General features: G+C 35.7%; 1 protein-coding gene across 1 annotated transcript; it reads left to right on the forward strand.

Annotated features, from left to right (window-relative positions):
* Nucleotides 1–2,853: 2,853 nt before the first annotated feature.
* Nucleotides 2,854–3,955, forward strand: LOC149237445 (putative flavonol synthase 5). Its single transcript, XM_089369274.1, has 3 exons — nt 2,854–2,960; nt 3,061–3,382; nt 3,662–3,955. The coding sequence occupies exons 1-3, from the start codon at nt 2,854–2,856 to the stop codon at nt 3,953–3,955; spliced, it is 723 nt and encodes a 240-aa protein (XP_089225400.1).
* Nucleotides 3,956–25,309: the final 21,354 nt, after the last annotated feature.

Raw genomic sequence — 25,309 nt, forward strand, 5'->3', positions numbered from 1 at the left:
ATACTCCTTGCTCTTTCCAAAAGAGTCCTGTTCATGCGTTCAGCAACTCCATTTTTCTGAGGAGTATAAACAGTAGTCTTATGTCTTTCAATCCCTGCATCCTTGCAATAGTTTTCAAACTCCTTGGAGGTAAACTCACCACCATTGTCAGTTCTTAAACATTTTATAGTTCTACCAATGATGTTTTCTACCAATTCTCTAAACTGTTTGAAAACTGTAAAAACATCAAACTTCCTTTTCAACATGTAGACCCACACTTTCCTAGAAAAGTCATCAATAAACGATACAAAATATGATGAGCCACCATACGAGGTTGTAGGTGCTGGACCCCAAACATCTGAATGGATATAATCAAGTATTCCTTTACTAGTATGTTTACCTGTTTTAAACTTTTGCTTACTTTGTTTGCCAAACAGACAATGTTTACAGAAATCTAACTTTCCAAATCTTAGATTAGGAAGTAACTTGCGATCAGCCAAAATCTTTAACCCTCTTTCGCTCATATGGCCCAACCTTTGATGCCATAGGCGAATGGAACTACTGTCATGTTTAGACACCGTAGACACATGATCTGACCCTGTTCTTCCTTCTAACTGAAATAGATTTCCTACCTTCTTAGCTTTCATTACTAGTAAAATACCTTTGTAAATTTTCATTACTCCACCTTGAATTACAGTTTTATATCCATTTGTGTCAAGTGCTCCTAGTGAAATTAGATTTTTCTTTAAATCTGGTACATGTCTTACATCAGTTAACATTTTAATTGTCCCATCAAACATTCGCAGCTGTACACTCCCTATTCCCACAATATTATATGTGACATCATTACCCATGTACACGACTCCATCATTAATTGATCTATACGTCTTAAACCATTCTCTATGAATACACATGTGGTTTGATGCACCGGAATCTAACAACCAATGTTGATCATGATTTGACAAATTAACTGATAACACTTCGTCGCTCATACCTGAACCAGATGCCGAACCTGTATCTGTCATGTTTGCTTCCTTCTTCTCTGTCGATGAAGCTTCTTTAGAAGATTGTTGTCGCTTCCAGCAATCCTTCTTCAAATGCCCCGATTTGCCACAAAACCAGCACTTTACTTTACTCTTCTTCCCTTTCGATTTTGAACGCGAGTCGCTGTGCTTACCAGAGCGTCTTTCTCTAGAACGACCTCTAGCCATCATTGCCTCTGATGTAGAGGTGTCAGCATTCGACCTCTTCCTTGTCTCCTCGGACAACAAAGCTTCATTCATTCGCAAACTGTATAGCTGCCGCTTCAGGAGAATTCAATTTGTCAAGGATTTCGTCATGTAGAGCTTCTCAAGCTTCGACCACAGGCCTGCAGCTGTTTTCTCCGACACGATGTTAAACAACACATCATCCGCCAAACACAGCCGAATAGCACTCACTGCTCTTTCATCCATCTCGGCCCACTCATTATCTGTGATGTTGTATGGCTGTTTGGATTTGCCCAACAATGCCTTAGCCACGCCTTGTTGTACCAGCAGATCATGCATCTTTACCTTCCAGATCTCGAAATTGTTTTTGCCATTAAACTTCTCGATTTCAAACCGGGCACTCTGAGTTTTCGCCATCTTGTATCAACCAAAAAACAATCTCCAATTCCAACTAGTTACTCAATTAAATAAAGATTTAACACACAATGCCTTCGCCTTCTATAAAAAAAAAACGCTCTGCTGTACCAAATTGCAATTATAAAATAAAAGACCAAAAAACAATTGTAGTTTTACCAACGCAGTTGGCGTGTTGGCGCTATCCTAACAACAGACAATCTGCGCCGGAGAGAAAAACGCGTAGAGTGCCGAAATTGGTGCTTCTATTCCCTTTGGATCCGCGCTGATTAGGATCTTGGCGCACTGGCGCGTTGGATAAAGTCGGATCCGCGTCTGTTCCAGTATTTTGGCGTGACTGTTTTTGAAGAGAACGCGCCAACAGCCACGCTCCACCTCCACGCAGCAGTTTTCGGCGATTTCTGGAAAAACACGCATAGCACTGCAAAACTCCACAATTAACAATCCTGCGTTGTACATATGAATGACCAGTCCACCGCACTTTAACCTCTGCAGATTCACATGTCAACGCTGCATACCAACCAACGACATCGTGAAGGGTCCTGCGTGTTGTCTGTACACCAGTTCACAGCACTCAAACAAACAGGGAGTAATTTAATACCACGCAGATCAGATTGATGACAGATCTGGCCATGCTTGTTTCAACACTGCCTGATCCAACGCACAGGCAACAGTTCCAGCAGCGCAATTTCAAAGGTTTCAACGCTGCCCGGTGTCTGTCCCACGCAGCAAGTCAACGTCACAGCCAGTCGTTGCTTTGTCAACGCTGATCCAATGCATAAATCGTCCATGCACCTCCAGCAGTCTTGGGCCCGCCACTCCTCCACTGCGCCGCTCCTCCAACTCGCTCTGATACCACTTGTTAGAGCAAACGGTGTGCAGCGGAAATAAAAGACAAACACAGCATATAAACTCATACACAAATGACACAGAGGTTTAACGTGGTTCACCCAACCAATCTGGGCTACGTCCACCAAACATAGGCATCGGCAATCTTTATTATCAAACAGGAGATTACAAAATAATCAATTTCCTCACAAACTCTCACACCTCCCAATATGTACGGACACTCTCATAAATCCTCTTACAACAAATATAGGATGTATTAACTCTCTCCCAACAAAATAGAACTAATATAGCAACAAAATCTTATTGTTGTCACCCACTGAGATTTTTGCCCAATTTATGAAAACCGAAAATCTCAACAGGGCATTGGGAGGTGATCACTTAGAGATTCCCATGATGGGTTACAATGTATATCCAACGGGTAGATGGGATTCATACGAGTATATGTACTATGTACTATCTGTGTGGCCCAGCAGCGTGCAACCGTTTTCCGGAGGACATGCCTCAATTGCGGTATGACATCTATTATTAATAGCTCAAGTCCTCTTCTTCGTAGCAATTTAAGCCAATTGACACACAAACCATGAATTTACGATCATAACGTACGAAGCAGATCGGTGATAGAGAAACTGCTGATGTTCCTACCTGAAACGGCGGAGTTTATCGAGAGCCTCGTTTCCCAAAGCCTCGGATTGCCTGCTAATGCCGTCAAGGAGCTCGGTGGGGCCAAGATTGAGGTTTTGAAACCTCTCTGCTATCCCAGAGAGAGGAGCCAACAGGAAGAGATAGGAGCGTGGGAGCATCAGGACAGCAGCATCATAATGGTGGTTGGGCAAGACGAGAGTGGAGGGTACCAAGTTCTCAAGGATGGAAAATGGGTGGACGTCACCCCTACCAAGGGTGCCCTGGTCATCAATATCGGCGAGAGTCTTCAGGTAATTTTGGCAAGGCTTATATCCTCGGTCATTGATCCGTTAATGCCGGAAGGCAGTATATACTATTAGTTGTATTATGGGAAGTACCTAATCCAACCGGTGATATATGATGCCAGCCCACATTAATAGGGTCAATGGCCCACGATATATTGGTTGCTGGTAATTTTCATTTATAATTCTAAACCTGAAAGTATCCTCGCTAATACACTTTAGCATGTATTTCTATTTAATCTATTGATTTCATTCATAGTCCTTGTGGTGTGGTGTACTGCATTGAAGGTATGGAGCAACAACAGGTTCAAGAGTGCTGTGCATCGAGTTGTGAATAGTAAAGAGAGACGACGATGTTCATTTGCATTGGCTGACGTTCCAAAACCGAATACGATGACGAGGCCTCTTCCGCAGTTCACGACTGACATCAACTGCCCTGCTGCTTACACAGAATTCATTTACGGCGATTATCTGGCAAAGATATTGCATAACAGGACATACCCTCCTACTAATCCCGAAGACCGTGTCACCATTTCCATCTACGCTATCCATAAAACGATATCTCAGAGCAATGCAATATAACTGAATATATGAGCCGTTCGTGGTTACCTATACCTAAATCTTTACATGAAATAGTTATATATATGCTGTATGATTGTATGCTCGCTGCAAGAACGATATTAAAAATAAATGATAAATCAGCATTGTCGTGTGATCAACATTGGTGCTTGTCATTGTTGTTCGGCCATGGTGATCTCATTTCATGATTCTTTCTCAATGTCGTTGGGGGTACTGTGATCTCAATTCGTTTCAGAATTCATGCACAAACAAACAAGATGTAGAGTGACGCAAATATTGAAATTAATTTTTGGAAGAGGAAAGGTGAATTGAAATGCGTATTGCTAAAATAATTACGAGCACGGATAGTCCGTTACTTTCAGGAATCTGTAAGTGAACAAGATTATAGAAGTGAGTTGCTTTTAACAGTCTTTGATTTCTTAATGAAGGTGTGATGACCCCAGAAAATGTAAATATTGGAATTTTACTGTGGTAAAAGATAGAATTGAAAGACTGTTTTTAAAACTTTAATCATATTATTTTATTATTGTGAATTAAAATATATATTAAAAAGGAATATATACTTCTTGAAATGCTGGCAACTTCTGAAAGGAAGATTGAAAGAGGAAATCAGTTGTGAAAACTGCATGAAACTACCCTCCCTAACTGGAAAGGCCTCCAGGGGAAAAGGGAGGGTAGAGACAAAAATTCTGTGTTGTAAGGAAAGACAGAAAAGAAAAGAGGAAAATTGGTTAACTCTGGTGAGGACCAGATAACCAGGCACAAGTTGCATGTGTCTTGTTGAGGGCTTTGGGCCTGCAAGATAGCTCGGGGGGAGATTCCAGTCTTGGCGATGGATCTCATGGTTGGGTGGTCAAGAGCAAACAAAGAATACAGGTGAACTTCTGAAGCGTATCTACAAACCAGGCGGACCAGGTATGTAGCAGCTTCTGGAGAAATCATTTCAACAGTGAATATAGATATTATTGTTAACTGAAAATTACAGTAGCCTAAATACAGTAGAATGGCTGTGAAAATTATTTGAAAAATATACATTCTTATATCATTATTATGCTTGCTGTAATGTTACCTGGCTCAGACAAATATTACAGAAATATTAATAGATGACTGTTGAGAAGAACCCTGATGCTGATATGTTTATTGGTAACTCCAAGAAAACAAAACGGAGGTCAAATTGCACTGTATAGAATACTGAGGAATTAATTTACATATATAAAGAAAATAAATAAGTTTTTGATGACATGAGTTTGTTCATCTTAGAGGAGAGTAGGATAGCGGGCCCCAAGCTGGGGTTACCAGAACGGTAGTGAGAAAAACTCGCTGGAACTAAACACCTTAACATCTACGGTGTGAATGTTCATTAAAAGAATTTAGAAGGCCATATGAGATTATATCAAATAAGACAGTCTGCATAAACTGTGAAGCGACTATATATAAATAAAAAAAAATACACATAGACAGAGGTAACTGTTAAACCGTAAAGAACGTGAATAATATTAAGAGAAGGTTCGAGAAAGTTATGAACCAGAACCAGACTCTACTGTATCTTTAGTTAATGAAACAACGAAAATGCAAACCGCATGATTCACCATAGTCACGGTAGCAAATGCGACAGCAGAAGGAAATCTACTGTTCAAACCAACTAAAACATTTATTCTCAGCAATAACCATAACTCTTTTATCATAAACAATACATATCGACAGTAAGGAATCTTAACAGCTCGAAAAGGAACAATATGTCGAAAACAGAACAGACAGCATACATTAGTTTTTCCTCTAAAGACAATGGCAGTTCCGCCATAGCATAGAATCCTGAGAGCACATATAAGCAACTGTGGCAATATTATAAATCGCATTAACTACTTCAGAGTGACAAGTCCACAAAGCACCGGAGCCAAGGCTCTCAGAAATACAGTTTAGTCTGCTATTAAAACCTTCCGAGGAAACCCAGAAATAAAATGACAATTACAGAGTAAGTATTAATTCCAGGAAACGGCGAACTGGAAATATAAACAAAATATCCATTGAAAAACAGAGAGGTCCCATATTCCACGACCCAGTCCACTAGTAGTCTTTACTACTTGTTACTCAAATAATTACAACTGGATAATGATTCATAAAAGACAGAAAGACATCCGAGATAATTCAACTACTGGGACTGCTAAGGCACCTCCCGTGTGAAAGGAACTGACTGTTCCTCACAACCCAATAGGGCAAGCCGAGATCACAAAACCTGAGAATATGAGAATCCATGAATAGCCTCGGAGGCAAACCCTCAAGGACCCTGTCCTAGGTAACTTCAGTCAGGTTAAGGGAATCTGAAAGCCAGTGAAAGAAAAACGAGTATGTATAAATCTCGTAGCCACAATAGACAAAAGGGGAAAACCCCAAACACCGCACCCAGGAATCAATGAGCTTGATATTACTTACCTGATATGCAGCGAAGGAGGTCGGGTTGCCGAGGGCCCATCGTCCTGCGTATTGGAAGGTTTCATCACCATAGCATCACCTTCATACACCAGAGAAATACGAGAGCTGTTAATACACATGTAAAACCAACAGAGAGACCTGTAATGAAAGAATATCATAATAGTAAAATCATGGATTTAACTGTGAAAAATGCCATTACCTGTGTGGAATAATCCTGGAAAATCGAACGAGAAACTCCTGTGTTGCAGATGAAACCTCGGTGGAGGTGTGAATGGAAGAAATACCCGGTGCGCGAAGAGACAAGCTGAACCCGGGAGCGGCGTCGGGACCAAATGAGCCGAGTGGGAACTCAAACCACTTAATAAGAACCCTAAAACCCTCCGACAGACCTCCACCCTCGGATCCAGATCGGTTGATCCACGCCGTTGAAAAGAAGCGGGAACCAAAGGCGCGAGGGACGAGGGTACGGGACCCAGCGTATTCACATGGTCGAGCAGGAAAGACAGGCCAGTTGTGCTGGGGAGCATTAAACAGCTGCCCTTAAAATTAATTACAACCCAACAACTCAACGCCGGAATATTACTCCGGTCACATTGCAATATGCCAGCGCACTTATCCGGTTGCCAAATAAATATATATAAATGATGCATACAAACAAAACTATAAACCAGACATTTGAATAGACTGTCGTTGGTACGATAAATTCCTAATGATGTTAATAGCCCGAATAAACTATATGTCATGGCAGAGTATGTGCGGAATAAAGATTATGGTAGGGTTAAATATGTAAAGATTAAAATAATATAAAATTTTATTTATATGTATCATGGGTAGGATCGTGACAAATTGGTATCAGAGCAAAGTTACAATACTGTGACCTCTGGAACAACATGTAAAAAAAAAACAAGCAATGTACAGATAACCATCTCATTATATTTGTAAGAAGGACAACTAATCTAACTAACTCCTCTTCTTGTTCCATTTCTAGGGTTGAGACACAGGAAAACAACAACAAATAGACAATAGACAGAAACAGTGAATATGCAGAGAGCTGGCAGTGCTCCGCATAGATCGATGGCAGGTCAGGAACCTGCAGTAAATCCTAGGGATAACCCAGAGCTGTGGGTACAGCTTGGCGAGGAGACACGTAGCACGAACCTTGCAATACTAGAGACGGTTCAGGAACTGAAGAATGAGATGGCACGATTACGAGAGGATAATGCACGACTGACGGTGGAACAAGAAAGAATTTTGAAGAGTTTGTCAGACAGGCAGAACCCACCACTAGCTAATCCCAGTGTGGAACAACAGAGGATGACAGAAGAACGAAATTATCAAACAGAACCTGAAAAATCAGAAGAAAGGGAGGACCATTCTGATAATGCATCCGAACAACAGACTTCAAAACGTCAGAGAGTGGAACTACAGGGAGAATTTCGAAAAATTAAACCCCCACATTTTGATGGGGAACACGAAGAAGCGGCTGAAGCATGGTTAATTAAAATGAACAAATATTTTCAGTTGTATGAATATGACCACAACTTGAAGGCATGATTGGCCATCTTTCAGTTACAAGGTAAAGCAACCCTGTGGTGGGAGGAAGTTAAGATCGTCAAGGGGGTAAGCGAACGGACCATAACATAGGAGAAGTTTCAGAAATACTTCAAAGAAAGATATCTGACTGAGCGCTTCTATGATGAAAAAGTAAGGGAAATCCATGATTTACGGTTGGGACAGTAGACTATGGACGAGTTTATCAACCGTTTTACCTCCCTACTTCGCTATGTGCCCTATATTAAAGAAGAAAAAGCCAAGGTGCAAAGATTTGTTAGTAGTTTACTCCTATACATACGAGAAAGGATTAAGTTTGACAATCCTAGGATGATGGATGAAGCTATCTGCAAGGCTAGAATCTGCTACCAGCAGAATAAACAGAAAGGAGATGCCCCAAACAAAAGATGGAATGAAAAAAGAGGTAATAAAACAGTTGGGAACAATAAAGGAAGTCGCAGCAGTGGAAGTAAGGGAATTAATAAAGGGTAGAACAGTAGAACTATACAAAGAGGTTCACTTAGGTCTAAGCCAATCAATGAATCTAGAGTGAGTGAACAGCCTGTCAGGCTGGAGGGTGAAGGAATGGCCAGATCCCCAGTTCAATGCTGGGGTTGGGGAGGACCACATTACGTCAAAAACTGCCCGCAGCGGAAAGGAATTGATCAGATATCTCAGATCCATGAAGCATCGACCGTTGGCGATGTGGGACGTAGCATACCAAGGATTAACGCAGCCCTAGACGATTGTCAGGCGGAATACCAGCCGACTATGGTGGAATTTGAAGGTAAAATTTCAGATCTTTCTATAGCTATTCTAATTGATCCAGGAGTTACTTTAAGTTATATTAGCCCAAAGATAGTAGAACAATGTAAGCTACAACCTGAAAAATTCAAGAATCCATGGCTGGTACAGCTAGCTACGGGGGCCAAGAGACGAGGTTTGGCAAAAATTAATAACTGCTCTTTAACCATAGCGGGACAGCCAGTAGTGGCAGATTTGAACGTACTTCCTCTGGGCTCATATGATGTTCTGATTGGGATGGATTGGTTAGAGAAACACTGGTCACTAGTAAACTGCAAAACGAAAACCATTTATTACAAAGATGACTTTGGAGAGAAGCAGGAAATGCAAGGGATTAAGTGCCCCGTGCAGATTCAACCGATCACTGCATCCCAACTAGCTAAATAGACCACCACAGTCTCATGGGGAGAAAATTTCTGTTGCTAATAGACCACCACAGTCTGACAAATTACTTCAGCCAACCTACCTTAAATACGAGGCAAGCCCGCTGGGCAGATTTTTTAAGTGGATTTGATTTTGAAATTAAGCATTTGAAAGGGAAGGAGAACCACGTGGCCGACGCATTAAGTCAGAAGGTGCAATTCTTGTATGAAATTTCGTCTAGTAAATGGAAGAATCCCTTGATTGAAATGATAAAAACAACAGCAGATCAAGATGCTGAATACCATCAAATAAAACAGCAGGTACAATAACTTTCCAGCGGAAAAAATCAGCAGGGATATGAATTAGATGATGCTGGAATGCTGTATTATAATAAGAGGCTATATGTACCTAATAAAAATAGTCTTAAAAATCTGATTTTGGATGAGTTTCACATCAGCCACTATGCAAGACATCCGGGGTACCAAAAAATGATCATCGCACTTCGAAAAGAATACCATTGGACAAGAATGAAAAAGAATGTAGCTGAATACTTAGCACGGTGTTTGGAGTGTCAACAGATTAAAGTAGAGCATCTACACCCAGCGGGGCTATTACAACCTTTACCCATTCCGGAGTAGAAATGGGAAACTATTTCTATGGATTTCATAACAGGATTGCCTCGGACAAAGAAGAACAATGATTCTATTATGGTAGTGGTAGACAAAATGAGTAAGGCAGCACACTTTATACCCGTGCAGTCCACTTACAGGGCTATGCAAATTGCTCACATTTTTATGCAGAATGTGTTCAAACTGCATGGACTTCCGAAGACAATAATATCTGACCGTGATGTAAAATTCATGTCAACCTTTTGGAGAGCATTGTTTACCGAACTGGGAACACAGCTGAATTTCAGCACAGCCTATCATCCCCAGACCGACGGTCAAACAGAACGAGTGAACCAAGTGGTGGAGGACATGTTAAGAGCATGCGTAATGTAGAAACCAACCCAGTGGGAGGAATATTTACATTTGGTTGAATTTGCATATAATAACGGATATCACACATCAACACAAATGAGCCCCTTTGAAGTCTTGTATGGGCGGAAATGCCGTACACCCTCAAGTTGGGGTGGACCTGAGGATAAATTAAGATTGGGGCCAGAAATGCTCAAAGAAATGGAGGACATGGTAAAAAGGGTACGTACTAATTTAAAGGCTGCTCAGGACAGACAAAAGAGCTTTGCTGATCGGAAAAGAAGGTTCAAAGAATACCAGGTCGGTGACCATGTTTATGTGAGGATCCAAGCCAGAAAGAGTACCCTGCAATGGAGCGGTTGTGCCAAACTTGCACCCCGTTATTTTGGACCTTTCCAGGTCTTGGCAAGAGTTGGGCCGGTAGCTTACCAACTCGCCCTGCCAAGCCATATTAGAATCCACAATGTCTTCCATGTTTCTATACTAAAAAAATACATTTACGACCCTAAACATGTGATCAAATGGCAGGATATACGGGTAAGAACTAATCCGGTTGATCTAATTAAAAATTTATTCCAGAAAGGAAAATGACTGGAAATGTTGTTGATTGCAGGTCGAACCGGAAGGCGAGGTTGTGGATGAGCCAATGAACATCCTCGACCGGAGAGAAGTGCAGCTGCGGAAGCGAGCTATTACCCAAGTTAAAGTGCAGTGGCAGCACTATGGGCCTGATGAGGCCACTTGGGAAGATGAAGAGCTCATTAAAAAGGCTTACCCGAAATTGTTTGTGAAAATCAGACATCGGGACGATGTCCAATCTCAGGAGGGGGAGATGTGATGACCCCGGAAAATGTAAATATTGGAATTTTACTGTGGTAAAAGATAGAATTGAAAGACTGTTTTTAAAACTTTAATCATATTATTTTATTATTGTGAATTAAAATATATATTAAAAAGGAATATATACTTCTTGAAATGCTGGCAACTTCTGAAAGGAAGATTGGAAGAGGAAATCAGTTGTGAAAACTGCATGAAACTACCCTCCCTAACTGGAAAGGCCTCCAGGGGAAAAGGGAGGGTAGAGACAAAAATTCTGTGCTGTAAGGACAGACAGAAAAGAAAAGAGGAAAATTGGTTAAGTCTGGTGAGGACCAGATAACCAGGCACAAGTTGCATGTGTCTTATTGAGGGCTTTGGGCCTACAAGATAGCTCGGGGGGAGATTCCAGTCTTGGCGATGGATCTCATGGTTGGGTGGTCAAGAGCAAACAAAGAATACAGGTGAACTTCTGAAGTGTATCTACAAACCAGGCGGACCAGGCATGTAGCAGCTTCTGGAGAAATCATTTCAACAGTGAATATAGATATTATTGTTAACTGAAAATTACAGTAGCCTAAATGCAGTAGAATGACTGTAAAAATTATTTGAAAAATATAAATTCTTATATCATTATTATGCTTGCTGTAATGTTACCTGGCTCAGACAAATATTACAGAAATATTAATAGATGACTGTTGAGAAGAACCCTGATGCTGATATGTTTATTGGTAACTCCAAGAAAACAAAACGGAGGTCAAATTGCACTGTATAGAATACTGAGGAATTAATTTACATATATAAAGAAAATAAATAAGTTTTTGATGACATGAGTTTTTTTATCTTAGAGGAGAGTAGGATAGTGGGCCCCAAGCTGGGGTTACCAGAACGGTAGTGAGAAAAACTCGCTGGAACTAAACACCTTAACATCTACGGTGTGAATGTTCATTAAAAGAATTTAGAAGGCCATATGAGATTATATCAAATAAGACAGTCTGCATAAACTGTGAAGCGACTATATATAAATAAAAAAAAATACACATAGACAGAGGTAACTGTTAAACTGTAAAGAACGTGAATAATCTTCAGAGAAGGTTCGAGAAAGTTATGAACCAGAACCAGACTCTACTGTATCTTTAGTTAATGTAACAACGAAAGTGCAAACCACATGATTCACCATAGTCACGGTAGAAAATGCGACAGCAGAAGGAAATCTACTGTTCAAACCAACTAAAACATTTATTCTCAGCAATAACCATAACTCTTTTATCATAAACAATACATATCGACAGTAAGGAATCTTAACAGCTCGAAAAGGAACAATATGTCGAAAACAGAACAGACATCATACATTAGTTTTTCCTCTAAAGACAATGGTAGTTCCGCCGTAGCATAGAATCCTGAGAGCACATATAAGCAACTGTGGCAATATTATAAATCGCATTAACTACTTCAGAGTGACAAGTCCACAAAGCACCAGAGCCAAGGTTCTCAGAAATACAGTTTAGTCCGCTATTAAAACCTTCCGAGGAAACCCAAAAATAAAATGACAATTACAGAGTAAGTATTAATTCCAGGAAACGACAAACTGGAAATATAAACAAAATATCCATTGAAAAACAGAGAGGTCCCATATTCCACGACCCAGTCCACTAGTAGTCTTTACTACTTGTTACTCAAATAATTACAACTGGATAATGATTCATAAAAGACAGAAAGGCATCCGAGATAATTCAACTACTGGGACTGCTAAGGCACCTCCCGTGTGAAAGGAACTGACTGTTCCTCACAACCCAATAGGGCAAGCCGAGATCACAAAACCTGAGAATATGAGAATCCATGAATAGCCTCGGAGGCAAACCCTCAAGGACCCTGTCCTGGGTAACTTCGGTCAGGTTAAGGGAATCTGAAAGCCAGTGAAAGAAAAACGAGTATGTATAAATCTCGTAGCCACAACAGACAAAAGGGGAAAAACCCCAAACACCGCACCCAGGAATCAACGAGCTTGATATTACTTACCTGATATGCAGCGAAGGAGGTCGGGTTGCTGAGGGCCCATCGTCCTGCGTATTGGAAGGTTTCATCACCATAGCATCACCTTCATACACCAGAGAAATACGAGAGCTGTTAATACACATGTAAAACCAACGGAGAGACCTGTAATGAAAGAATATCATAATAGTAAAATCATGGATTTAACTGTGAAAAATGTCATTACGTGTGTGGAATAATCCCGGAAAATCAAACGAGAAACTCCTATGTTGCAGATGAAACCTCGGTGGAGGTGTGAATGGAAGAAATACCCAGTGCGCGAAGAGACAAGCTGAGCCTGGAAGCGGTGTCGGGACCAAATGAGCCAAGTGGGAACTCAAACCACTTAATAAGAACCCTAAAACCCTCCGACAGACCTCCACCCTCGGATCCAGATCGGTTGATCCACGCCGTTGAAAAGAAGCGGGAACCAAAGGCGCGAGGGACAAGGGTACGGGACCCAGCGTATTCACATGGTCGAGCAGGAGGGACAGGCCAGTTGTGCTGGGGAGCATTAAACAACTGCCCTTAAAATTAATTGCAACCCAACAACTCAACGCCAGAAAATTACTCTGGTCACATAGCAATATTCTAGCGCACTTATCCGGTTGCCAAATAAATATATATAAACGATGCATAGAAACAAAACTATAAACCAGACATTTGAATATACTATCATTGGTACGATAAATTCCTAATGATGTTAATAGCCCGAATAAACTATATGTCATGGTAGAGTATGTGCGGAATAAAGATTATGGTAGGGTTAAATATGTAAAGATTAAAATAATATAAAATTTTATTTATATTATCATGGGTAGGATCGTGACAGAAGGATTCAAGAATCATTTACGATTCTTGGATGGTCTCTATAAAGACTACTTAATGAAGGTTTCAAGAATTGTTTACAAAGTCTTGGATAGTCTCTATTCTCAAAAAATTGTTAAGTACATAAGATTTATAAACTAAAAAAAAATAGCTGTTTTAAACACCAATCCAAACAATTGTAATTTTTTATTTCATAATAAAATATCAAAAATATGTTTTACCTTTTGTAAAATGAATTATTCAAGAAATTTGGCAATGCATGCATTACTTTAACATTTTGAAGAAATTGTCAAAGGCACTCCTTACAGTAACCTCTTTTAGCTTTTTTGTGAGTCAAAATAATTTTATTAATTCTGTATAAAAATACAACATACTCTTTTCTCTTTTTCCTTCAATGCTGTAGGATTTGTTAGCAAAGGTAGCAGTGCAAAAACAAAGAAGATATTGTCATTTTTTACATGAATTCCAAAAGCAAAAGAGCTATATAGCCCAAAACATTTGCAAAACTAAAAAGAAACCAATAGATAACATTTGAAGGGAGAGTATCCAGTGCATGAGACACCTGGGCTTACAGGTGGGCCATGAAATTCATGAACATGGAAATCGATATGACCAAGCCATGCCTTAATCTCATTCAGCCGTTCACTAGTTTGACGCTGGCCACTACACATGCTAGGGGCTCTAGAATTCCCCCCTCACTGTATTCGACATCATATATGTATGCTATATTCTCATTTCTTTCTACTCCCTTATGACATCAAACCTAGCCAAGGTATCCTACAAATATTTGGATATCAAGGCTAACGTATGCGGTTTCTCCACATGTATAGGTGACTCGGCACGAATGTGAGAAACCTTGTCCTCCATGTCTGGTCCCCGATCGCATCCAGGTCCATCGCCTCCGCTGTATAAGCTTGCTCCCCAGGCTCGCCATGAGGTCCTACTCTGCTGTAACATAGCCACCAATTTATGCAAGCATAAGGTCAAGAGAGAAAGAGGCATAAAACTTTCTCCCACAATTCTAGCTATTCCATCCCTTGTGAGGGGCACCCAATTTTGCCTCCCAAAAGCTTCAACACGAAGCTTATCCTGTTTCATTCTCTCTTCATCACCTGAAGAGGAGAATGCAGATGTGATGTCCAACATCACTCCCTCTCAACTAGAGAGGACATCCCTATTCTTGTGTAATCTTGAGAATAGAATCTTGCTCCTATAAAAGGAGACTCCTTTACTCCCTCTCAAAATCAGAGGAGATCTAGACTTCCTTTATGTTTGGGAAGTCATCATCACAAGTCTTGCAACTTGTCTTCATAAGAGTATCAACTACAAGTTATTCATAGCTACCCTACTCCCTCTTTCCTCTACATCATCCAACTTTTTTTATTTCAAGGTATCATGGAGCCACCTTCTCTCTTTAATATTGTGACAAGTTCTAGGCTAATATTTTTTCTTAGCACTTTCTTCTTTGATATGAAGCCATTACATTAAGCCTTTCCAAACTTTAAGCTGATAATAGATTCTTCTTGAAAGTGATCTTCCTTTAACCTTCAAGGTATTTTCTCTCACTGCTACCTTTTAATCCCAATATGTCCACATCTTGACTCCACAGTTGCCAGGTACCACATATTGAGCTTCCCTCAATAATCCTCATACATTTTCATCCATATAGTTGAACTTGCCTCAACTGTCAACATGTATCCGTACAACATTCTACCATGTACACAAATAATATGTTAACTTGATAACCAACAATAATGAAAATTATACTTACCTCATCATGATGACCTTCTCGTTCTGTCAACATCCTCATGGTCCATCTCCATATGAATCTTTCTTTATGCATAAGAGTGCCAAGAATTGAACTTGATTACCAATTACAATTTTTCTTCCGAAGACTATAATGGATGTTAATCATTATTATATATATATATATATATTCTAGAGAAAGTCTTAAATTATTTATACATCCTTAAGTGAGTCAAATCCTATTGTTTTCAAGCATTATATATCCATTTACCTAAGCATATTTTATTACAAACTTTCTCTCCACAAGATTCTATACATATGAACCTTATCGAAAGTTTTATATCGAGCATGCATTCCTATGCTATCATTCTATCCATATATCTCACAAAGAACTTGCATTCCTATGCTATCATTCTATCCATATATCTCACAAAGCACCGGCATCCTGACCCATTGCATTCTTTCATCCCTGTACCAGTATTGATTCCACATTACATGGAATGTTACTAACCTTTGTCTTAGTGCTTCTTCCAAGAACCTTTCATTATTATGGTTCTTCCGGGATCATGACGATCCACCTAAATAGGATGACTTCCTCTAACATAATGTTATATAATTCCTAGATGACATTAGAGGGTATCGACAATGGGTTGTACTCTCATTTTATCAATAAAATCAAAATTTTGACAACTGATATATTTTGGTATATTTCTTATATAGAAAAAAAATATTTATCTAATATCAATAGTAGAAAATCATTATTTATACCATACTTTATAAAATAACCTATTAGTTTGTTTAAATTTCAATTAATTAATATTTACGAGTACATATGATTGTTTATTTAGTTTATTCCTTATTGATTTAAACATTATAAATATTTTTATTCAATTTTCTTATATAAATCCGCTACACATAGTTTTCTTTGTTTCATTGTAAAAAGTTGTTGTAAATAAAATTGGGCATTATCCCATTATCTCACCAACCCAGGGACGTTCGAGGGTATCGACAATGGATCTTAAAAACTTTGCTCATGAACACGACCAATTTAAAACTGGTTGTTTTAATGATAATGTGGGTATTAATTAACATTTTGATTATAATTTTCTGTATTTATTATATTGTTTTATATTATTATTATTTTTAATTATTGAATTTCATTTATATACTATGCTATTTGGGAAATATTTAAAGTGTTTTTGTTAGACTACAAGTAAAACTTCAATTTTTTTTGAGTTTCCCTAAATTTGCTAACTTTTTTAGATTTATAAATTTATAAAAATAATTAACTAATTTTAAAACCAAAAAAACACAAATATATTTAGTACATAATTAACTTATATTTATGTATATTTATTTATATTATATATGATACAATATTATTTTATATATTATGACTTACCATACACATATATCAACTTAATATATTTTAATAATATTATTACTTGATAGAATAATATATTCAATATATTTATGTATATTACAAAAATTAATATTATTAATAATAGAAAAATTAGAATTATAATAAATATATATTAATTATAATATAATATAAAATAAGCACAACTATATAACTATATTAATATATTAAAAGTACCCAAACATAATTATAACAGATATATAATTTTAATTCTAATATATAGTAAAACATTAAAATATTCTAATATAATTGTAGAGCTATACTAATATTTAAAGTGTTTCTGTGAAATTTCAAATATATATTTTTTTTGAATTTTGTTGAGTTTCTAATTCTTTTACTTTTACAAATTAATAAAAATAAATTAATTAATTTTAAAAACCATCAAATTATTTAATATATAATTCATTCATATTAATATATACAAATATTATAAACATATATAAATATAATAAAAAATTTAATATTATAAAAAAACATTAATATATAAAATATTGTTATAATATTAATTCTAACTACATATTATCTTTTTTAATAAAATTATATCTTAGCTATAAACTAATAAAACTATAACTATATACATATAACTATACTAATATATTAATTTTTCCTAACATAATTATAACTAATATATACCTTTTTCCTAACATAATTATAACTAATATATACCTTATGTTAAAAGTAATTTGACATAAGTATATAACTATATTAATATTTCAATTGTTTATTTATCCTTGTGAGTATTTACACAGTTTTTTTTCCTAACTTAATAAATTTATGAAAATTTTTAATTTTTAATATATATATATATATAAATATAAATATATATATCTTATCTTATTTAATATAAATATATATTAAATATAATATAAATATAATGATAATGATATAACTCTACTAATATATTAGAGTGTTTTAATATAATTATATAATTTTCTTAATATTTAAAGTGTTTTATGCAATGGCAAACAACTAATATGATGAACACACATATAAATTAATATTATTAAGAAAAACAATATTACGAGATATAAAATAATATTATAACATATATGTATATATAATAGTGTTATAATATAATTATGTAACTATTTCAAATGTTTTTTTTTAAAGTAACTAATACTATAACCAATAATTTATATATATGTAAATAATAATTTATATATATGTAACTAATACTATAACTAGTAATTTATATATATATATTTGTATATATAAATTTTAAAAAATTTGAGTGCTTTAATTTCAAACTGGCCTTTCGATTAGTTTGAATTCTACCACTCAAAAGCTTAAATCCTACCACCATCATCCGCCATTGATCCAAGAGCATGCCCTTGCAACTAGCTTGCATCAAGCTCCCTCAGCTCCCTGATTTTGTTGATTTATATGACGTTTCAAACTTTCAAATCTATACTGTTGATTTATATGACCTTTCAAATCGTATAAGAAATGAAATATAAAGTAAGGGATGGCTGCTTGTCTGTAACGCAACAAATACCCGTGATTTTGCGAGTACGTTCCAAACTTTCAAATCTATATTGTTGATTTATATGACCTTTCAAATCGTATAAGAAATGAAATATAAAGTAAGGGATAGCTTGTCTGTAACAATGAGCAATGTCACTAGCTTGCATCGAACGCAACAAATACCCCTGATTTTGCGAGTACGTGCGAAGTGAACGATCGACTTCACCACTTTCTTGCCGTCATATGATCGTAATACAGATGTCGAATATACTTCCATTAAACGCCTAATATCACACCATTGAATATATATATATATATATATATTTGACTCGGCTGATCCATCTTACCTAGCATGGATGGATCTATACTCATTTTTTATATGGATATGTGTCAATTTTTTTTGGTGATTATAATAATAATTCTATTTTTTTTTTTTAACATATTAATAATTTTTATTTTATGTGAAATAACATACTAATAAAATGTTTGAAATATCAGAGATTGTTTTATTTTTAATTTATTTATATAATATATATAGTTGAAATTGAAATATTTTTAAATATTGTCTTTTTTATTGAGTATTAAAAGAACGTATCCATCTTAGGAAAAGTTTCTTTTTGTGTATATATGTACACACTAATTTTATTCTATTACTACATCTAAATTTCATATTAAACATTGAAAATGGGTATTGGAAAAATTTATTTATGGCCAATGTTAGAGTTATATATATATATATATATATATATATATATATATATATACTCATTTTTTTATATGGACATGTGCCAATTTTGTTTGGTGAGTATAATAATAATTCTAATTTTTTATTTTATTTTAACATATTAATAATTTTTATTTTTATGTGAATTAACATGCTAATAAAATGTTTGAAATATCAGAGATTGTTTTATTTTTAATTTATTTATATAATATATATAGTTGAAATTGAAATATTTTTAAATATTGTCTTTTTTTTATTGAGTATTAGGAAGAATTTATACATGGTAGGAAATGTTTCTCTTTGTGTATATATGTACACACTAATTTTATTCTATTACTACATGTAAATTTCATATTAAACATTGAAAATGGGTATTGGAAAAATTTATTTATGACAAATATTAGAGCTATATAATATTGGCCTATATATATATGATATTGAAATATTAATTAGTAGGGATGTTCCAATAGTTTTTCAAAGTATACATTGTGGAAGAACTACACACCTAGTTCATAATGCAAAAGCAAAAATGAAAGATTTTTTTTACATTCAATTTCTTTATGTGGAAATTGAAATATTTTATTTTTTTTACATTTCTTTTGTTATTAATATTTCTTTCTTAAATATCAATTTCAACTCTATATTTAACATGGAATGAATTTCACATGTCCTTCATAGTGTGTTGTAGTATCAATAATATTTTACATGTCATGTGTAATTTCCATGTTGGGTAGTGAAGAAATTACACTTCTCCCTCCCACTAAAAAATAGAAAGCACTTGTGGATGAAATTAATTTGTTTTTACTATAATTGATTTAATTATACTCTTTATTATTTAATTAATGTATATGTTCAAATTATTTTTATTATTGACATTTTTAAATTTTTTTAATATAGTTATTATTTTATTTATTTAATGTAACATTATGTGACAACACATTTCCCATATTAAGAACGTATAGGGCAATTAATGATGCATTATCTTGTTAAGATACAGATGAAATAACCATGTAAAATGCATTAATAATACATTATCCTATGAATACATGGATTAAAAACATTGTAAATGTTGTTTTTTTGTATGAAATTTAATAACATTAACAATGATAACATTGATGTTGTTATTAATAATGTTAATAATATTTATAGTAAGATTTAGTGATTATTTATTAATATATTTATTAATAATGGTTAAGGTTTATTAATGAATATTAATTTTTTTTGTCCAATTTGTTAGATTATAAAAAATTTACATAATATACAGTCATAGAAAGCCTTTATTGGATGCCCAGTTCGAGTTTGTGCAAAAAAAAAAAATGACTAACTAGCCTGAAAATTTTCTAGGGACTATCATCAATATGGGAAACTAGATGGCCTCTCTGAATGTTATGATAAAAAATTGTGTCATACAAAAACCATGTGGATAAGCAAATGTACAACAAAAGAAGATAATTCCTTTGTTGATTCATAATTGCCCTTTGTTTAATGCCCTGTAACTTATACACATTCGTCAAGTCTCATCCTTCTTTCGAACAATGATGATGGGTGATCCACATGGTGATGTACTCACTCGAATGACACCATAGGCTAGCATATATAGGAACTATTTATTCACCTAATTTTAAAATACCTTATAGCCGAATGTTTAGTAGCGTAGACTCTGGAAATAACTAGATCTCATGCTCAACTTCCCTCTTAGGTGGTAACCATTTAGGATCTGAGAACACATCCCTATATGCATCAAAAAGCTTTTCCAACTATTTTTTTTACTTCTTAGTACACCCCTCCAAGGATTCCTTGCTGCTTACTAATTTTTCTTTAGAATGATTTTCTCTTAAAAACAATAAACATACTTTTTACTGGAACTAATGAATTTCTTAGCTTGGTTGGAACTTAGCAAAAAAAAATTAACTTTCCTTTGTGGATGTTGGTGATGAATGATTTTTAATCCTTGATGAGTTGATACTGGTTGACCCTTCGCATGAATATTGCATCTTGCATGTACATGTAGGGATTCCAACGTGACTCTGCATACATCAAGGGGAACCACATCTAGTTTTTCTTCTTCAATTAAATCAACAATAATGACATATCTAATTTTTCACTGTATTGTTACCTTAAGCTTTGCATCCTTACTTACCCATCCCAGTGGATATGGGTTTGGATGATCATGAAATTCCAACCCCAAATTCATTACCAGCTCTTCTACAATGATATTTGGCTGCGATCCTGAGTCAAGTAAATCATCAAAATTTATCTTCTCGACTTGTATATTTATATGGAAGAGTTTGGTCATTTGTTTCTCTTGTTACTAAAGGCTACCTAGATTCACCTCCTTTTGCACTAACATACAAAATACCTTCTCATCCACATTCGAGATGCTTTCAACTTGGTTTCACAAATCAATGGTCATCGGTTCTTCTTCTTATTTTCTTTCTTTTTTTTGTTCAAGTTTAGCTCTATATGTAGCCTCCACCATTTCTTCTCTATATGGAGGTCAATTTTGTAGTGGTATCTAGGATATTTGCAATGTTGTGTTATGGTTTCTATATTTTTATCTTTCACCCGTTTTCCTTCTTCTTCCCCTCCTTAGAAGCATCATGTTTCTCCTTCTTCTTCAATCCACCTGATTGTGCTCTCTTCAGGCCTATTTTCTCTAGGTATTGTGCATGTACACAAGCCTCATCCAATCATTTGGGCTTGAACAACATCACTTTCTCTTGTAGATGGTAGCGTAGACCCACCAAATACTTGAGAAGTACATCTGAGTTCTTTGGGGAGATACCCAACATTATGGTCATCTTTCTGAACTTTGTGGTGTACTCTTGCATGCTTTGCCCTGAATTTTCCCTGAAGTAGTGCCACCAGATCCATTGGTCCTCTATGTACCAAATAGGGTACAAATGTGACTTAATGAGGGTTTTGAACTCCTCCCACATAGTCACTTGAGGCTCTCCCTACAAACTTAGTGTCTCCATGTGGTTTTCACACCAATTTATGGCATGTACCTTTAATTTTAGCCACATAAATGTAATCATTTATATTTCCTTAATTTGATGGACAATCAAATACACTTCTAGTTGTTGCAACCAATGATTCAACTTTAGAGTGTTGATTTCACCATGCTATGGCTTGATATCAAACTTTTATTCCATTTTAAATAGGGGACATGATTGATTCACATCACTTGAATATGGTTGATCTTTTGTGGGTTCTTTCTTCAGTTGGTTCTATGATTCTTCTCGGTGTCCTAATACCATTTCTGATTTTTCCTCTACATTTCAACCCCCATCTTCTCCAAATATACTAAGATTATTTCTCAGGGCCTCCATGAGTGGAGTTACATTACAATTTATACAAGTGACTTGTTTTTACAGTCATGAAAACCTGTACTCAGTAGGATCTTAGGTTTTATTCACAGATTCATTGGTCGTGATTTAGGTTTTATGACTTTTGGCCTAGCTAATCTAGAACCCATGCAAATATATATAATATAGCTAAAGAAAATTTCTATAATACCAATATGATCTGTAAACTATTGTGGATATTCATCAAGACAATTCGTCACAATAGATCTAATAAAATTAGATTTGAAATGTGAAATTCTACACTATTATAATTTTATTAAATTTCTGGATCTGTCGATTTACTGTTAATAGTGCATGCATCCAAATTAAAATTATGTAGAAAATGGAGAATGAAAAAATAAAAAGATCACATTTGACACAACATAACCTCTGGGAAACACTTTAGGGAGAAAAACCCAATTTAAAGGTGAGGCCACTTCACTCTATTTCTCTGAATGGAAATATGGATGAAAGTACAAAGAAGTATGGCCTATAACCCATGGGTTGTGATAGTGTACAAATCATCTCTGTTTTCTCTACCTCCTATCCCTCTTGGTCGTTTTTACTCATCTATGGAACAATTGCACTTGAAAGAATGGAATCCCTTTTCCTCCTAGTGGCCTAGTTATAACATAGCTCGATAACCTACTAGTGGTTAGGTTTGACTACAACTCTTAACCAGATTTATAATATAGACTTTTCTAGATTCTTCTACATCATAATAATGGGGGTCAACATGGAATCCTCTCCAATTATGGTAGTGAAAATAGGAAGGTGAACTTCTGAGTGGCGTACCTTTCACATACAAACTCCAATTAACATGATTCTTATACCATTGGAAAGGTCTTTGTGTGTAGAATAGCATGAAAATGTGTGGAGCTAAAGAAGAAAAATTTTATCCCCAAAAAACATCATTTGATGCCTCAAAATTGTCTTAGAAGGTTTCAGACCTTATTTTTCCAAAATGGGTCCCACCGTAAAAGTGGTCCCATGAGGTGATCCCTCCACTTTTTCCACTTTGAAAGCATCGATATGGATGAGAAACAATTTAATTATTCAATCTAGATCATTTATCTACAAATAATAACACATTAATAACATATCAATATAGATATTAGTATATTAAACTATACATTAATTATGAATCTATCCACTAACGCATCTCAATCATGATTGACTTGGTCAACCATACTCAACATCGACATCATGTTTATCCATGATTAATAATATGCATTATGTTCAACTTGGTTATGGTTAACCATAGATATCATGCACAACATACCCATAGTCAAACTTATTCCACCATATTCAACTATAGTCAACCATGGTTAACCATAGTCAACCTTAGTCACCCATGGTAAATCATAGTAAACCATAATAAAGGTTTAAAGAGGCTTAATAACAGTAGTAATATTTTGTTATCTTTTTCTGACAATTTAACCAAATTCAATCGTGGTCAAACTATCTCAACTATTTACTACAATGGTCATCCATGGTTAACATGGTCACCCATGCTGAATATGGTAAACTGTATTCATTTATAGTTAAGCATTGATAAGTATGGTTAACAATATTCACCCATACTTAATGAAATTTGACCATAGACAAACTTGTTCAAAACATTACATTACAATGTCATTATCATGACCCCAAGGGCTCTTCATGGTTACAAAGTACCTTTTGTTAATTCTTTTAGGGTTATATTTTTCTTTGCTTTAGATATTTACATTTCGTTATTTACACGTTGAATTCACCCCACAACATCATAACATTATTTAGTAACATATGCAATTATATAGAAATAAAAATATCATCATCAATGCAATAGAACATAAAGGAAAAATAGAAGAAAATAATTCACACACAGAGGCACCAAGATTGGCCGAAGACCTGGGAAAAATCCCATAAGGGGGAAAACCCTTTCAAATTATTCTTCTTATTAAATTGTCATTAAATGTTTTTGATCTATGAGGATCTCTAGTTGCTCCAAGGTCAAAGGTTTCAGTTGTTTCAGGAAATAATTCCAAGTAGTATAGCCCTTCGTTCTAAATCCAGCAGTACTTTTTGATTTCTCATTTGGTCTTGAGATGAAGGATAAATCCTTTGTCAAAGTTTAGGTGAGAACGGGCCTTGCTGGCCATGTGACGATTCCGCAGCTCGACACATGGAAACATTTAATCTCCGGTGCATATCTCCAGGTTAAATGGTGAGTTTATGGTTTTGGTTCATAATAGAAGTCATGGTTGCATTAATGTTCGTGGCACATTTAGATTTGGTGCAAAATTGTTATAAACCTATGGTCTAGAAACCTACGTGCAAAGACACTGCAATAAGGTTAATTACATGGTGGGCGCATTATTTATGCGAACTACATTTGGTATCAAACCTTATATTAAAAACCATGTATGAAGGTAGATGCATATATGTTTATGGTTAGGAACTATGGTGGGTGAAAATCCTTAACTACAAAACCATATGGCATATAAACCTGAGGTGGGCACATAGCATATTAACCTATGGTAAAAAGTTGAAGCGGAACATATAAACCTACGATGGCAATACATATACAATGGTGTGCGCATTTTAATGCAATAAACCTTTGGCTAAACCCAAAGTTTGGAGCGGAAATATATATTGATCAATCTTTCTATTTATAAAACCATGACGGAGATTATCTATGCTGAATAAACAGGTCGCATGGCAGGTACAATAGTCAACATGTAACATAGTTGGCAGAACAAGTTAGTTGACAACACGGAGGTTGTGACTCAGCGTTGAAGTTATGGTGTAACCACCGAGATGTAACGAATGGCAAGTCAGCATGACACCATCAGAGCCAACGAGGAAAAAATGCGG

The sequence above is a fragment of the Pinus tabuliformis genome, chromosome 8 (assembly GCF_031772625.1).
Source record: "Pinus tabuliformis cultivar Carrire ecotype Pingquan chromosome 8, CPIR1, whole genome shotgun sequence".
NCBI lineage: Eukaryota > Viridiplantae > Streptophyta > Pinopsida > Pinales > Pinaceae > Pinus > Pinus tabuliformis.